The sequence below is a fragment of the Loxodonta africana genome, chromosome 5, assembly GCF_030014295.1.
Source record: "Loxodonta africana isolate mLoxAfr1 chromosome 5, mLoxAfr1.hap2, whole genome shotgun sequence".
Classification (NCBI taxonomy): Eukaryota; Metazoa; Chordata; class Mammalia; order Proboscidea; family Elephantidae; genus Loxodonta; species Loxodonta africana.
This window is the reverse complement of record NC_087346.1, coordinates 86,047,168-86,064,210: the sequence shown is the minus strand read 5'-3', so window position 1 is coordinate 86,064,210 and position 17,043 is coordinate 86,047,168. Positions and strand designations below refer to the sequence as shown.

Genomic DNA, 17,043 nt, shown 5'->3' with positions numbered 1-17,043 from the left:
GCTTATATTCCTTTTTTAATGAAACATTTGTCACGATTTTAAGCTCTTATTACATGTTTTCTGTTTGGAAAGTCTGTAAAAGAAATACCAGGTCATGTACTAAAAGATGGCATAGATACTCAAACCATTAACAGAGAAGTTTAGAAACAGAAATCCAAAGTTTCAATATACCTAATTAGTACACTTGCCTTCACAGTATTTTATGTACTTTAACTCAATATAGAAACAAAAACAGCTCTTGGATATTTCATGAACAGGAGTACATAAGAGTTGAAAGCAGTAGCATATAAAGAATTGAAGTCTAGAATTATAGTGAAAACAAAAAACAAAGTTAAGATTAATTAAATAGCATAAATTAAAACAGGCATGTTGCTTGACTATATTATTTGGATTTTTAATTGAGATAAAATTGGCTATCCAATCCAATCCAATAGACAACTCTAATTAGAAAGAATAAATGCATCTAGGCTTCTACTTCTAACCCAACTACATTTCAATAGAGTCCCAAGATAACCTAGAGATGTGTATATTCTTGAGCAAGATTCTGCTATACTTTTTGTCATATCAGTTCTCCCTTTTCCTGCATCTTGGAGCTAAAACACCTTAGAACATTTGGTACATGCAATAATATCCCACATAGTGTAAGGTCAGTGAGGGTGTTAAATATTTTAATCTCTAGTCTATTACAGAAAACCCTGGTGGCATAGCAGTTAAGAACTATGGGGGCTAACCAAAAGGTCAGTAGTTCAAATCCACCAAGTGCTCCTTGGAAACTATACGGGGCAGTTCTACTCTGTCCTATAGGGTCACTACAAGTCAGAATCAACTCGATGGCAACAGGTTTGGTTTTGGTTTGAGTCTATTACAAATAAATGGGTACAAACAAGATGGATATTCAGATGAATGCCAAGGCTGAGTAGGCAAATGTTCAAGTATGCATAAACATGCTGCTTTAATGTTTTACAACTTTTTACTTAAAGCTCTTACCAGTCATGTTAATTGCATGATAAGATTTAGCTTTCATCTAGAAAGAGCACTATTAACCACACTCTCTTTTGAATTGATAAAGTAGCTACCTACCAGGATGGAGTAGTACTGACCTTCTGTGGAATTTGGGCAAGGGCAGAGGCAATGAGATTGGCCTTTTCTTCGGTGAGGTTTTTAACCATTGACCCCAGAGAAAAAACCACAACACCATGTTCACCTGAGCTCTGGACAAATTCTTCCATTTCCTGCAGTTAAAAAAAAAAAAAAATTCTCTATATTATGAAACTGCAGCATCACAGGAAAAAAATAGCACTCACTTACAATTCTAAACATGAAGAACCAAGTGAAGTGTCAAAGGCACTGTTAGACTGGTGCTGTCTTCTGACATATACAACAATCTAGTCTTTCTAGGAGGAAATACATGTCTGAAATGTATGGCTAAAAATATAATCACTGATTAATACTAGAGGCATGGAATCAAATCATTATACAAAAATAAGAGGCGACAAAGAGGCACTTCTTTTCATGGGCACTGTTACTACACAGGCTTAATTTTATTAAACAACCTAGTTGCTTGCAAACTCATAAAAATATTCTTTGGAAGGAACCCCAAGAAGAAGTTTTCAATTAGGCTCCTAAACTTGGAATCACTAGCATGCCAATTTATATCCAAGAAATTATTACTAAAGTGATATATCTTCCCCGAGACAATCAGGATTGTTTTTCTCATGTTTATAATTCTTTCAGAATATCTATGCCATGATTGGTGTTCATACTGCCTAGACTTCTTCATCAGTAGCTAAGTTAAATTTGGAAGGAAATAATTTTCTCCATCTTGCATCATTACCTAAAATATTTTTTTATGAAATTATGTGACTTGTGTAGATATCATGGGGTTTGTGGGAGTGTGTGTCTGTGTGTAAAGTGAAGGTAGAGGGACAAACGTAATAGATGGAATGGAATATTTTCTAGAATATCATGGAAAATCTCACTTCTCTTCCTGTCTCTAGTAAGATACTGGTTTTTTAACTCCTATAATAGCTTTTTTTTTTTTATAATAGCAACTCTCCATAGATTTTGCTTTGCAGATATAACTTGACTGATGTTATTGTTGTTAGGTGCCGTTGAGTCGGTTCTGACTCATAGTGACCCTATGCACAACAGAACAAAACACTGCCCAGTCCTGCGCCATCCTTACAATCGTCCTTATGCTTGAGCTCATTGTCACAGCCACTATGTCAATCCACCTCATTGAGGGTCTTCCTCTTTTCCGCTGACCCTGTACTCTGCCAAGCATGATGTCCTTCTCCAGGGACTGATCCCTCCTGACAACATGTCCAAAGTATGTAAGACTCAATCTCTCCATCCTTGCCTCTAAGGAGCATTCTGGTTGCACTTCGTCCAAGACAGATTTGTTCGTTCTTTTGGCAGTCCATGGTATATTCAATATTCTTCGCCAACACCACAATTCAAAGGCATCAACTCTTCTTTGGTCTTCTTTATTCATTGTCCAGTTTTCACATGCATATCATGTAATTGAAAATACCATGGCTTGGGTCAGGCCCATCTAACTCTTCAGGGTGACATCTTTGCTCTTTAACACTTTGAAGAGGTCCTTTGCAGCAGATTTGCCCAATGCAATGCGTCTTTTGATTTCTTGACTGCTGAGTCCACGGCTGTTGATTGTGGATCCAAGTAAAATGAAATCCTTGACAACTTCAATCTTTTCTCCGTTTATCATGATGTTGCTCGTTGGTCCAGTTGTGAGGACTTTTGTTTTCTTTATGTTGAGGTGTAATCCGTACTGAAGGCTGTGGTCTTTGATCTTCATTAGTAAGTGCTTCAAGTCCTCTTCACTTTCAGCAAGCAAGGCTCTGTCATCTGCATAACGCAGGTTGTTAATGAGTCTTCCTCCAATCCTGATGCCCCGTTCTTCTTCATATAGTCCAGCCTCTCGTATTATTTGTTCAGCATACAGATTAAATAGGTATGGTGAAAGAATACAACCCTGACGCACACCTTTTCTGACTTTAAACCAATCAGTATCTCCTTGTTCTGTCTGAACAACTGCCTCTTGATCTATGTAAAGGTTTCTCATGAGCACAATTAGGTGTTCTGGAATTCCCATTCTTCGCAGTGTTATCCATAGTTTGTTATGATGCACACAGTCGAATGCCTTTGCATAGTCAATAAAACACAGGTAAACATCCTTCTGGTATTCTCTGCTTTCAGCCAGAATCTATCTGACATCAGCAATGATATCCCTGGTTCCACGTCCTCTTCTGAAACCGGCGTGAATTTCTGGCAGTTCCCTGTCGATATACAGCTGCAGCTATTTTTGAATGATCTTCAGCAAAATTTTGCTTGAATGTGATATTAATGATATTGTTCTATAATTTCCACATTCGGTTGGATCACCTTTCTTGGGAATAGGCATAAATATGGATCTCTTCCAGTCAGTTGGCCAGGAAGCTCTCTTCCATATTTCTTGGCATAGAAAAGTGAGCACCTCCAGTGCTGCATCTATTTTGTTGAAACATCTCAATTGATATTCCATCAATTCCTGGAGCCTTGTTTTTTGCCAGTGCCTTCAGAGCAGCTTGGACTTCTTCCTTCAGTACCATTGGTTCCTGATCACATGCCACCTCTTGAAATTGTTGAATATCGACTAATTCTTTTTGGTATAATGACTCTGTGTATTCCTTCTATCTTCTTTTGATGCTTCCTGCGTGTTTAATGTTTTCCATATGGAATCCTTCACTATTGCAACTCAGGCTTGAATTTTTTCTTCAGCTCTTTCAGCTTGAGAAACGCTGAACGTGTTCTTTGCTTTTCGTTTTCCATCTCCAGTTCTTTGCACATGTCATTATAATATTTTACTTTGTCTTCTCGAGAGGCCCTTTGCAATCTTCTGTTCGGTTCTTTTACTTCATCAATTCTTCCTTTTGCTTTAGCTGCTCGACCCTCAAGGGCAAGTTTCAGAGTCTCCTCTGACATCCACCTTGGTCTTTCTTTCTTTCATGTCTTTTTAATGACCTCTTGCTTTCTTCATGGATGATGTCCTTGATGTCATTCCACAACTCGTCTGGTCTGCGGTCACTAGTATTCAATGTGTCAAATCTATTCTTGAGATGGTCTCTAAATTCAGGTGGGATATACTCCAGGTCATATTTTGGCTCCCGTGGACTTTCTCTGATTTTCTTCATTTTCTGCTTGAACTTGCTTATGAGCAATTGATGGTCTATTCTACATTTGGCCCCAGCCTTGTTCTGACTGATGATATTGAGCTTTTCCAACGTCTCTTTCCACAGATGTAGTCAATTTGATTTCTGTGTGTTCCATCTGGCGAGGTGCATGTGTATAGTTGCCATTTATGTTAGTGAAAGAAGGTGTTTGCAATGAAGAAGTCATTGGTCTCGCAAAATTCTATCATTTGATCTCCGGCATTGTTTCTATCACCAAGACCATATTTTCCAACTACTGATCCTTCTTTGTTTCCAACTTCCACATTCCAATCGCCAGTAATTATCAATGCATCTTGATTGCATGTTTGATCAATTTCAGACTGCAGCAGCTGATAAAAATCTTCTACTTCTTCATCTTTGTCCCTAGTGGTCGGTGCATAAATTTGAATAATAGTCGTGTTAACTGGTCTCCCTTGTAGGCGTATGGTTATTATCCTACCACTGACAGCGTTGTACTTCAGGATAGATCTTGAAACATTCTTTTTGACGATGACTGCAACACCATTCCCCTTTGAGTTGTCATTCCCAACATTGTAAACTATATGATTGTCTGATTCAAAATGGCCAATACCAGTCCATTTCAGCTCACTGATGCCTGGGATAGTGAGGTTTATGTGCTCCATTTTATTTTTCATGATTTCCTATTTTCCTAGATTCATACTTCGTACATTTCAAGTTCCAATTATTAATGGATGTTTGCAGCTCTTTCTTCTCATTTTGAGTCCTGCCACATCAGCAAATGAAGGTCCTGAAAGCTTTACTTCATCCATATCATTAAGGTCAACTCTACTTTGAGGAGGCAGCTCTTCCCCAGTCATCTTTTGAGTGCCTTCCAACCTGGGGGGCTGATCTTCCAGCACTATATCAGACAACGTTCCACTGCTATTCATAAGGTTTTCATTGGCTAATGCTTTTCAGAAGTAGACTGCTGGGTCCTTCTTTCTAGTCTGTCTTAGTCTGGAAGCTCATCTGAAACCTGTCCTCCATTGGTGACTGTGCTTGTATCTGAATACCGGTGGCATAGCTTCAAGTATCACAGCAACACACAAGCCCCCACAGTACGACAAACTGACAGACACGTGGGGGAACTTAACTGGTAAGAATAGGATATTCAGAATTCTAAAATGAACTTTCATATATGAATACACATCTGGTCCTAAGCAGAAAAAAAAAAAAAACTCACCTGGGAACACCATTAACCCTACAACTTTCCTAAAGAGATTTTGTTGATTTTCCCACATCTAAGGTAAGTGAGGGTACATGTCCTCACTCCTTATTAATAGTCAAAAACAGTGTCTTACCATATATATTGATTATAATATTTTGCTTCTCAATACTGTTTCCTTGTAACATCCCTGGCATTTCGCATTCATTCTTTGAAGGCTTTAGAATGGGTATAAAGTTATTTACTCATTTATTTATTTCACTTCAAAATAAATCTGCCATGATGTCAGAAAAGAGCCGATTCAATGTTCGAGTCTCTCTCTCATTTTCATGACTTCTACTTCGTGCTGATGGCTCTCTATTTCTATTGCTGCTTGCTGAGATTGAGAACTTGTACTATTCAAATAACTTCTAGAAATCTCCACCTGAAAATCTCATTGGCTCTTTAGAGTTGTTGTTTTTAGGGGCACCGAATCAGTTCTGACTCATAGCAATGTTATGTACCACAGAATGAAATACTGCTTGGGCCTGCACCATGCTCACAATCATTACTATGCTGAGCCCATTGTTGTAGCCACTGTCTCATTCCATCTGGTTGAAGGTCTTCTGCTTTTCTGCTGACCATGTACTTTACCAAGCATCATAGCCTTCTCCGAGGACTGATTTCTTCTGACAACATGCCAAAAATATGTAAGACACAGTCTCACCATCCTTGCTTCCAAGAAACATTCTGGTTGTACTTCCTCCAAGACAGGTTTGTTTGTTCTTTTGGCAGTCCATGGTATGTTCAATCTTCTTCTCCATACTACAATTTAAAGGCATCAATTTGTCTTTGGTCTTCCTTATTCATTGTCCAGCTTTCACATGAATATGATGTGATTGAAAATACCATGGCTTGGGTCAGGTGAACCTCAGTCTTCAAGATGACAGCTTTACTTTTTAACACTTTAAAGACGTCTTTTGCAGCAGGTTTCCCTGTGCAATGCGTCTTTGGATTTGTTGACTGCTCCTTCCATGGGTGTTGATTGTGAATCCAAGTAAAATGAAATCCTTGACAACTTCAACCTTTTATCTGCATATCGTGATGTTGCTTTTTGGTCCAGTTGTGAGGATTTTTTTTTTCTTTCTGTTGCAGTGTAATCCATACTGAAGGCTGTGACCTTTGATCTTCATTAGTAAGTGCTTCAAGTCCTCTTCACTTTCAGCAAGCAAGATTGTGCCATCTACATAACTAAGGCTGTTAACGAATCTTCCTCCAATCCTGATGCCCCATCCTTCTTAATATACTCCAGTTTCTTAGATTATTTGCTCAGCATAAAGATAGAATAAGTATGGTGAAAAGATACAACCTTGAAACACACCTTTCCTGACTTAAACCATGCTGTATCCCTTTGTTCTGTCCAAACAACTGCCTCTTGATCTATTTACAGGTTCATGAGCAGAATTAAGTGTCCTGGAATGCCCATTCTTCAAAATGTTATCCATAATTTGTTATGATCCACAGAGTTGAATGCCTTTGTATAGTCAATAAAACACAGGTAAACATCCATCTGGTATTCTCTGCTTTCAGCCAGGATCCATCTGACATAAGCAATGATATCCCTGGTTCCACATCCTCTTCTGAATCTGGCCTGAATTTCTGGCAGTTCCCTGTCTATATACTGCTGCAGCTGCTTTTGAATGATCTTCGGCAAAATTTTGCTTGTGTGTGATATTAATGATATTGATCTATAATTTCCACATTCAGTTGGATCACCTTTCTTGGGAATAGGCATAAATATGGATCTTTTCCAGTTGGTTGGCCAGGTAGCTCTCTTCCAAATTTCTTGGCATATACAAGTGAGCTTTCCAGTGCTGCATCTGTTTGTTGAAACATCTCAATTGATATTCTGTCAGTTCCTGAAGCCTTGTTTTTCATCAATGCCTTCAGTGCAGCTTGGAGTTCTTCCTTCAGTACCATCAGTTCCTGATCATATCCTACTTCCTGAAATGGTTGAACGTCAACCAATTCTTTTTTGGTATAATGACTCTGTGTATTCCTGCCATCTTCTTTTGATACTTCCTGTGTTGTTTAATATTTTCTCCATAGAATCCTTCATTATTACAAGTCGAGGCTTGAATTTTTTCTTCAGTTCTTTCAGCTTGAGAAACGCCGAGCATGTTCTTCCCTTTTGGCTTTCTATCTCTAGCTCTTTGCACATGTCGTTATAATACTTTACTTTGTCTTCTTGAGCCACCCTTTGAAATTTTCTGTTCATTTCTTTTACTTCATCATTTCTTCCTTTTTCTTTAGCTGCTGGATATTCAAGAGCAAGTTTCAGAGTCTCTTCCGACATCCATTTTGGCCTTTTCTTTCTTTCCTGTCTTTTTAATGACCTCTTGCTTTCTTCATGTATGATGTCCTTGATGTCATTCCATAACTTGTCTGGTCTTTGGTCATTAGTGTTCAAGGTGTCAAATCTATTCTCGAGATGGTCTCTAAATTCAGGTGGGATATACTCAAGGCTGTACTTAGGCTCTCGTGAACTTATTCTAATTTTCTTCAGTTTCAACTTGAACTTGCATATGAGCAATTGATGGTCTGTTCCACAGTTGGCCCCTGGCCGTGTTCTGACTAACAATATTAAGCTTTTCCATAGTCTCTTTCCATAGGTGTAGCCGATTCCTGTGTATTCCATCTGGCAAGGTCATTGTGTATAGTCACAGTTTATGTTGGTGAAAAACAGTATTTGCATTGAAGAAGTCATTGGTCTCACAGAATTCTATCATGTGATCTCTGTCATGGTTTATATCACCAAGGCCATATTTAAATACAGATCTTTCTTCTTTGTTTCCAACTGTTGCCCTTCCCCAGTCTTTTGACTGCCCTCCAACATGCAGGGCTCATCTTCTGACATTATATCAGACAACGTTCTGCTGCTATTCATAAGGTTTTCACTGCCTAGTTCTTTTCAGAAGTAGACTTCCAGGTCCTTCTTCCTAGTCTGTCTTAGTGTGGAAGCTCAGCTGAACCCTGTCCACCATGGGTGACCCTGCTGGTATCTGAATACTGGTGGCATAGCTTCCAGCACCACAGCAACATGCAACCTCCCACAGTAAGACAAACTGACAGACACATGGAGGTCCTTATAGTTAGTTAATAGGTCCAAAACTGAACTCATCATCCTCGTCTCAAAGAAGTTTCCACCAAGCATTTTCTAGTTTATTAAAAGTCACCACTATTGGGAAACAAAACAAAATCCTACAAGGTTAATACAGGAGTCCTCCTTGATTCTATCTGCTCCCTAATCTTACCTACTCTTAGTCAACAAATCCTATAGGACAGAGTAGAACTGTCCCACGGAACACCTGTAATTTACCATTGTATAATTTACCATTGTAGTAAATACACTTGATGAGCTCTCTATCATGTTTGTTAGGTCTACTAGAGAAACCGCCCTAATATTCTTCATGTCGGTAGATTATCCATTATTTCTAATCCATTATCCACAATATAGAAACACTACTAAAGATACTACTTTAAATATGTCATTCTTCTGCTTAAAATTTCAATGGAAAGTTCAGAAAAGCTAATATCACTCATAAGAACAACCTGTGATCTGGAAAATAAATTTGGAGTGGCCAACCAAAAATTTTCAGCATCATCTGTCTCTTAGTCTTTAATATTTAAAGGAAAATCAGGATCAGGTATCATACCATAAGATATTCAACCTACCTTAGGTAAAGGTTTGGCAGGCTTGCAGTGCAAGCCTCCAACAAACTCAAAGTTAGGTAAGTATGGGCGAGGAAATTCAAAATCCCAATATGTTCGGATTAGCCAAATTTCAGCTTTCCCCATTGTCTCACATAATGTGGTGGGTTTTCCTAGGGAAAATAAAGAAAGGTTAATGGAGGGAATTGATACATTAGTTTACGGGAAAAATTAACACTATTAGTTTCTTAACAAGTTGCTAAAAGAAAAGTAAATTTAAGACCTCTAGAATAGTTACAGCTTCGAGATGTTAAAAGGAAGGGTATATCAAAGCAAATAAGAAAGAAAGATAGAAAAAAAAGGAGTGAAAAAATGAAAGAATCTTAGGTTTTTGTGAAGAAGGATGCCTATTTGCAAATGACCAGGTCAATCATTTCTACACTCAGAAAACATTTTGCAACTGACCAAAAAAAAAAAAAAAAAAAAACCTCTAAGGATAATTCTTTACTCTTAAGGATTCTATCCAATATTAGTGGTCATATATGTCAGACTGGAAGCCCTGGTGGTGTAGTGGTTAAGTGCTATGGCTGCTAACCAAAAGGTCAGCAGTTTGAATCCTCCAGGCACTCCTTGGAAACCCTATGGGGCAGTTCTACTCTGTCTTACAGGGTCACTATGAGTCGGAATCAACTCGATTGCAAAGGGTTTGGTTTGGTTTTTTTACAACTCAGATTAGATGGCCTGTTTTTAGAGTCATTACATCTTAGAGTTTAAAGTTATGTCTGAGGTCATATAGTCCAATGCCTTAAAATTTGATAGTGAGAAAACTTTACTCGATACTCAGCTTGAAATTGCCAAAGATTAAATGAGAACCCCATTTTGAAGCTTCTGGGCCAACTTGTTCATGTTTTCTAGATGCCTTGATCCATGTGTCTGACATCTGCTTTGGTCATCTATTCCTGTTATTGGTTGAATTGTGTCCTTCTAAAAAGATGCTGAAGTCCTAACCCTCAGTACCTGTGAATGTGACCTTGTTTGGATATAGCCTTTGAAGAAGCTATTAGTTGTTAAGATTGAGTCATATTGGAGAAGGATAGGCCAATAAGTCATATTAGAGTATGGTAGGCCCTGATCCAAATGTATCATGTCCTTATAAAAAGAGGAAAAGAGACACAGAAACATAAGAACAGAGCTTAAACAAGTTTCCAGATTTGTATATTTAAAACTTATTCACAATAACAAAAGGTTATTGAAAGAAGAGAGAATGAAGTTGAACAACAGTATACAAATTTGGGAAATAATCCAATAAGACTTATTAGAAATGGAAAGATCTCTGATGGTGCAGTGGTTAAAGTGCTTGACTGCTCACTGAAAGTTTGGCAGTTCAAACCCACTAGCAGCTCCACAGGAAAAAGATACGACAGCCTGCTTCCATAAAAGATTACAGTACTGGAAACCCTTTGGGTAGTTCTGCTCCATCCTATAGTGTCACCGAGTCAGAATCAACTCTAGACAACAGGTTTGGTTTTTTGGTTTTATTAGAAATGGGATGCATGAGGAATTTTGGAACAAAATACTGAACTGTAATTGACTGTCAAACCATTTCCTATAGTTATATTATTCACACAATATTGAGTTTTATACACCATGAATGAATACACAGATAATTATAATTAATCGCTGGGTTGTTAAATTGGAGCAACTGAGTGCATCTTATTGTTGAATGAATCTATTATTTTAAATCTACTCAATGATTCATGTGAAATGGCTTTTATTTTGAAAAAAAATTCTTCAAAGTTGCCTCAATGTATGCCCAGATGTCATACTAAGATTAGGCAGACAGAAAAAAACTTTGGTAGACAGCTATTACTAGTCTCTCAGAGGTAAGTCATTTTACCATGGTAGTTATCTAGAGATAACTTACCTAGGCTCCCTAAGTTATTAATTTCTTGTGAAAGGCACATGAGGAAATTAATGTAAAATTTCTGAATCACATATTTTTAAAAAGAAAATGTTGTTCTCTTTTTCTCCTTCACCTTCCTTTTTTTTGCCTAGATGTATAGGCAAGAACAACACTCAAAGAAATAACAGAACAATAAGATATTCGCTTCCTAAAAATCTGGATAACTTTGTGAGTAGGACCCCTGTCTTTCTTCCATTGGAGATGTAACTGTGCAGCTGCAGGCATCTTATTTGGTATCTCTTTTTCACTGCAGCTTATTTACTGTAGCACTGATTGTTTTAATTCAGGTGAACAATGATGATAACTTGAACCAAGATAGTATCAATGAAGACAATGGATGGAGGGACATTCTACATTATTTTGGAGTACAACTGACAGGATTATCTGGCAAATTGTTTATGGACTATGAGAAAATGTGCCAGATGATGAAGGATCCCTGTATTTTTCACCTGAGTAACAAAAAGTACTGGGTTTTCATTAAGTGAAATGAAGAAGGTATCAGGAAAAACATGTTTTGGATGAGGCAAGAGCAGGAACTCAGATTTAAGTAAGAAGAGTTTGAAATACATGTGAACCTGCAAATAGAGTTGTGGAGTAGGCAGTTGGACTTCTAAGGTTGCAGTGAACGGGAAACATGCCACACAGCAATGTATATTTGGAGTTATAAGCAAACAGTTGGTGATTAAAATCATGTACTTGGATGAGATCATCAAAGGATTGGTACATAGACAGAACATAAAGGGTCAAAAAAAAAAAAAAAAAGCCAAGCCAAAGCAAACAACCAACCAAAAACCCTGAACCATTTCAAACTTAAGGGGCACATAATCTTGGAAAGAGCTTGAAATGTATCCAGTGCGTTCTAGTATTTTCATGTTATTAATCAATATAGTAAAGATTTTGGTTAACTTCATAGTTTTTTAAAATATGCAGTGCTGTTGGCAACTAAAATAATTGACATAAACTTATAATAGCCTTAAAGTAGGAGAACAAATTTAAAAAAATAAAGAAAACTGAACTAGTCTTAAAGTACATAAAAAGAAGTGAAAACAATCAGAGAAATAGAAAACAAAACAGTTGCAAAAAAATGAAATATATCACTTAGCCCAAAAAATGCAAACTGATAAAAATTTCCAGGTTAAAGGCTCAGAACTCACATTAGTCTCAAAACCAAAAACATATATATATATATATATATATATATAGACTAAAAGAAGCACATCTAAACAGTGATGTGGCATTTAACTTCCAAATATGTAAGGAAAAGACATGGAAAAACAAAACAAACAAAAACAGTCCATTCAATTAGTTTAAAAAACACAATAAAGGAGAAAGAGCCAACATGACACTATAAACAGAAGCACCACACCGTCCCTCCACAGCAAAAACTCACAAAACTAAGTAAAACAGAGACAAATGTCAATTCTGGAACTCTAAGTGTCAAATGAAGAGATAAAGAACTTAGCCAAGCACCAAATGGGATAAGAAACTGACAGAGAACAAAGATCGAAGAGAGATACCAGCGGAGGTCCCCTGTCAGCTAACTTAGCATGAGTTTGCCTCCTTGGACTCCTGTGGAAGATTGGTGTGCAGGGAGCATGGGAAACCAGCTTCATGGAGCTCTCAGCAGGAGACAGAGCACCTGATAACTAGCGATATACACTTTCCCACCTCCCACCCTCCCTCCCACCCACTTGGCATCCATCACTTCCCAGTTGGTAATGATCACTCAGCCAGCTGAGAGCTGTGGACCCCATGCCGCTGCTCGGATTCCTCCCGCCCACATTTGAAGAGCAGCAGACAAGAAGTATGGAAAAGTGGCTCCATGGAGCTCCCAAGAGGAGACAGATCACCCGGTAACCAGCAACATACATTTTCCCACTGCCCACCTTTCTTCCTCCACTCCCCATTCAGCCCCTACCACTTCCTAGCTGGTGGTGGTTGCTCATTTGGTGGAGAGCTACGAACTCTGTGCAGCTGCTTGTATTTGCCTCGCCCACACTGGCCGGCTCTCTTGGTGCCATTTATTTGCCACTGATGTTGCTTTTCCCCACTTCTTTTGGTTTCTTCCCTGCCTCTCACCTCCTCTCCCTCCTTTCTCTTGAACACCTGGCTCCCTGTGACATCTTTGCTTCTTCTTGAAAGGCTGTGAAGCACCGCTTGGCTGGGGAACTGCTTTCCTTGTCTGCAACACCATGCTTGTGGGATCCCGGGGGACTTTTTGTTCATTTGTTTGTGCTTGATTTGTTTTGTTCTACTCTGTTTTGATTTGCTCCTTTATTTTTATTTTTACTGCTTGTTACTGCTTGAGAGTCCACTCTAGCCGTGCTGTACACACGGCTTGGGAGACACCTCTTCCATCTGTGCAGCTGCACAGGTTGGATCCCTGGGGGCATTTCTTTCTTTTTTTTTTTTCTTTTTCTTTTTCTCTTTTTGTTTTACTCCATTTCTTGGTTTTTCATTTCTCCACCCCAACAGCAAGCTCCCTTACTACTCTACTTTTGTGGTTGTTGTTTGTTTTTGGGCTCCTGTTTCTCTCTCTTCTCTATCTTCTTTCCCATACCCATCTTAGCTCCACACATCGCAACTCCCCTGCTACTTCCTACCTATCCGCACCATGCAGCACAGGCATGGCCTAGTGGACCATGCCCTGCACTGACTCCTGGCCCATGCTATAGACTCTAGTACCAGCCACAAACAACTCATTCCAGTTCCTTTCCTTCAGCTGGATGTGCCCTGCTGCACCATAGCTAAGTGACTGGCCCTACCTGTTGGACAAGGAGCTGAAAAATATTGTGCCCACAGATGAGCAAAAACCAAAGAACGCACAGCCTACCTTCTCAGATGTAACCAAAGGGCGGCGGGGGGAGGGGGAGCAGTGTGAAACAAACCTGCAATCAACAAATGAAGAAAATAACTACTGAATGTCCCAAAGACAGAATACAATATCGAAACATATTTAAAAAATAGGACAGGCTGGTTCAGGCATCCAAAGTAAAATACCAGATGTCTTTTCAGCAGAAGAAAAGGCACTAAAACTACCTGATAGGAAATTCAAATCTCTAATATTCAGAGCTATCCAAGAGTTCAAGCAAAAAGCAGGCAAAGATGAGGAAAAAACGGACAAATTCATGGAAAAGGCAGAAAAACTCATGGAAAAAACAGGCAAAAAATGGGAGAATTCAGGAAAACAATACAAGAAAATAGATAAAAATAATTCACAACTAGAAATTTTACAAAAATGACAATTAGAACTCCAAAATATAAACAAGATATCAGAAATGGACAGTGCCACAGAAGGGCTGAGGAGCAGGTGTGAAACAATGGAAGACAGAATCAGTGAACTTGAAGAAAAACATTTGAATACAACTTTGAGAAAAAAAAAAAAGAAAGAAAAATGAAGAGACCCAAGGATTATGTGGGATACAATCAAAGCAAAATTTTGCAAATGATCAGAGTTCCAGAACAGTGGAAAAAATGGAAAACACAGAGAGGATCTTTGAAGAATTGCTGACAGAAAATTTTCCTAATACCATGAAAGATGAAAAGGTGACCATCCGAGAAGCTCACCTAACCCCATATAAGATAGACTGTAAAAGAAAATCAGAAAAGCATATCATAATCACATTCACTAAAAACAAAGACAAAGAAAGAATCATGAGGGCAACTTGAGAAAAACTAAAAATTACACACAGAGGGGAAACGATAAGACTAAACTCCGATTATTCACCAGAAACCTCGCAGGCAAGAAGGCAATAGAATGACATACATAAAACCTTGAAAGAAAAAAAGTGGCCAACCAAGAATAATATACCCTGCAAAACTCTCATTGAAATATGATGATGAAATTAGGACATTTCCAGATAAACAGAAATTAAGGGACTATGTAAAAACCAAAGCAAACGTACAAGAATTATTTAAGGGAGTACTTTGGTTTGAGAACAAACAACATCAGACCACAGCCTGAATCTAGGAAGCAAAATCAAACTAGACAGATACAAACGTAGGATATGAACTCTCAGGGACTACCCAAAACCAGAAGAATTACAACAGGGAAACAGAGGTTAATCTGTAAATGACAACAATGTCAAAACAATAAAATAGGGAATAAACAGTGTAGGTATAAAAAATAGAACTTTCTAATAGAGAGAGAGTCAAGGTGATGCCAAGTAATAATAGACTGGTTCAAACCTGGAAAGATCGGAGTAAATTTCAAGGTAGCCACAAAAAGTTACTACACCTACACATCAAAATAAAGAATAAAAATATAAAGTCTCAGTAAAAACAAACAAAATGAAAAAAACTTCACAAACAAAAGCAATTTAGCACAAGAAAGTAAGAAGAAAAAAGAAACTGTCAAGAACACCAAAAAAAGCACTACAAAATGAATGCGATAAACTCAAATCAATCAATAATTACGGTGAATGTAAGTGGCCTAAATGTACCCATAAAGAGATAGAGAGTAACAGAATGGATAAAAAGATAGGATCAATCAATACGCTGTCTACAAGAAAAACACCTTAGAAACAAAGATGTAAATTACTAAAAATCGAAGGATGGAAAAAATATATCAAGCAAACAGCTACCAAAAAGGAGTAGAACTGGCAGCATTAATCTCAGATAAAAAAAAGTTTTTAAAACAAAATCAACCATAAAGGACAAAGAAAGGAACTATATAATTATTAAAGGGACAATCCATCATGAAGACATAACCATAATAAACATCTACACATCCAACTATGGGCTCCAAAATACATAAAACAAACTCTAACAGCACTGAAAAGAGAAACCGACAGTTCCACATAATAGTAGGAAACTTCAACACATCACTCATGTTAAAAGACAGAACATCTAGAAAGAACCTGAGCAAAGATACAGAAGAGCTAAAGGACACAATCAGTCAACTTGACCTCATAGACATATATAGAAAACTCCACCCAACAGCTGCAAAGTACACACTCTTTTCCAACACACATAGAATGATCTCCAGAAAAGAACACACCTTAGGCCACAAAGCAATCCTCAACAAAATCCAAAACATTGAGATAACACAAAGTACCTTCCCTGACCACAATGCCATCAAAGTAGAAATTAACAACAGGAACAACAAGAAAAAAAAAAAAAAATCAATTACATGGAAACTGAATAACACCCTGTTTAAAAACCATTGGGTAATAGAAAAAATCAGAGATGTAATCAAAAAATTCCTAGCATCAAATGAGAAGGACAACCCATCATACCAAAAACTTTGGGTCATAGCAAAGGCAGTCCTCAGAGATCAATTTATAGCAATAGATGCACACATCAAAAAAGAAGAAAGGGACAATATCAAAGCATTAGCTGCAAAACTCAAACAAATAGAAAGAGAGCAGCAAAAGAAGCTCACAGCCATCAGAAGAAAGGAAATAATAAATTTCAGAGCAGAAATAAATGAAATAGAGGATAGAAAGAATTAAAAAAAAATAAAGTTGATTCTTTGAAAGGATCAACAAAATCAACAAATCACTGGCCAAATAGACAAAAGAACAACACGAGAAGGTGCAAATAACCCAAATAAGAAATGAAATGGGGAACATTAGAATAGACCCAACTGAAATAAAAAGGATTATAACAGAGTGTTATGAAAAACTATACACCAACAAATTTGAAAACCCAAAGGAAATGAACAAATTTCTAGAAACACACAACTTACCCAAACTAACACAAAATAATGTTGACAATCTAAACAGACCCGTAACAAGAGACGAGATTGAAAAGGTAATTAAAAAAAAAACTTCCAACAACAACAAAAAAAAGCCCTGGCCGAGATGACTTCACTGGAGAATTCTACCAAACATTCAAAAATGAGCTTACACCAGTACTACTCAAACTATTTCAGAATATAGAAAAGGAAAGGATACTTCCAAATTCATTCTGTGAAGCCAGCATAACCCTGATAATAAAAGCAGGCAAAGATGCCACGAAAAAAGAAAATTCCAGACCAATAAGTATCACAA

General features: G+C 37.7%; 1 protein-coding gene across 7 annotated transcripts in view; it reads right to left on the bottom strand.

Moving 5' to 3' along the window:
- Positions 1-17,043, bottom strand: part of LOC100669866 (UDP-glucuronosyltransferase 2A2) — a 103,675-nt gene that overhangs the window by 8,309 nt on the left and 78,323 nt on the right. For 5 of the 7 annotated variants that reach the window (XM_064285737.1, XM_064285735.1, XM_064285734.1 and 2 more), the window contains 2 exons: positions 9,112-9,260; positions 1,101-1,232 (listed from right to left, as the gene is read on the bottom strand). In XM_064285737.1, the coding sequence (XP_064141807.1) occupies positions 1,101-1,232; positions 9,112-9,260 (281 nt within the window). The remainder of the gene's footprint in view (positions 1-1,100; positions 1,233-9,111; positions 9,261-17,043) is intronic. The other 2 variants (XM_064285739.1, XM_064285738.1) reach the window with 1 other exon arrangement.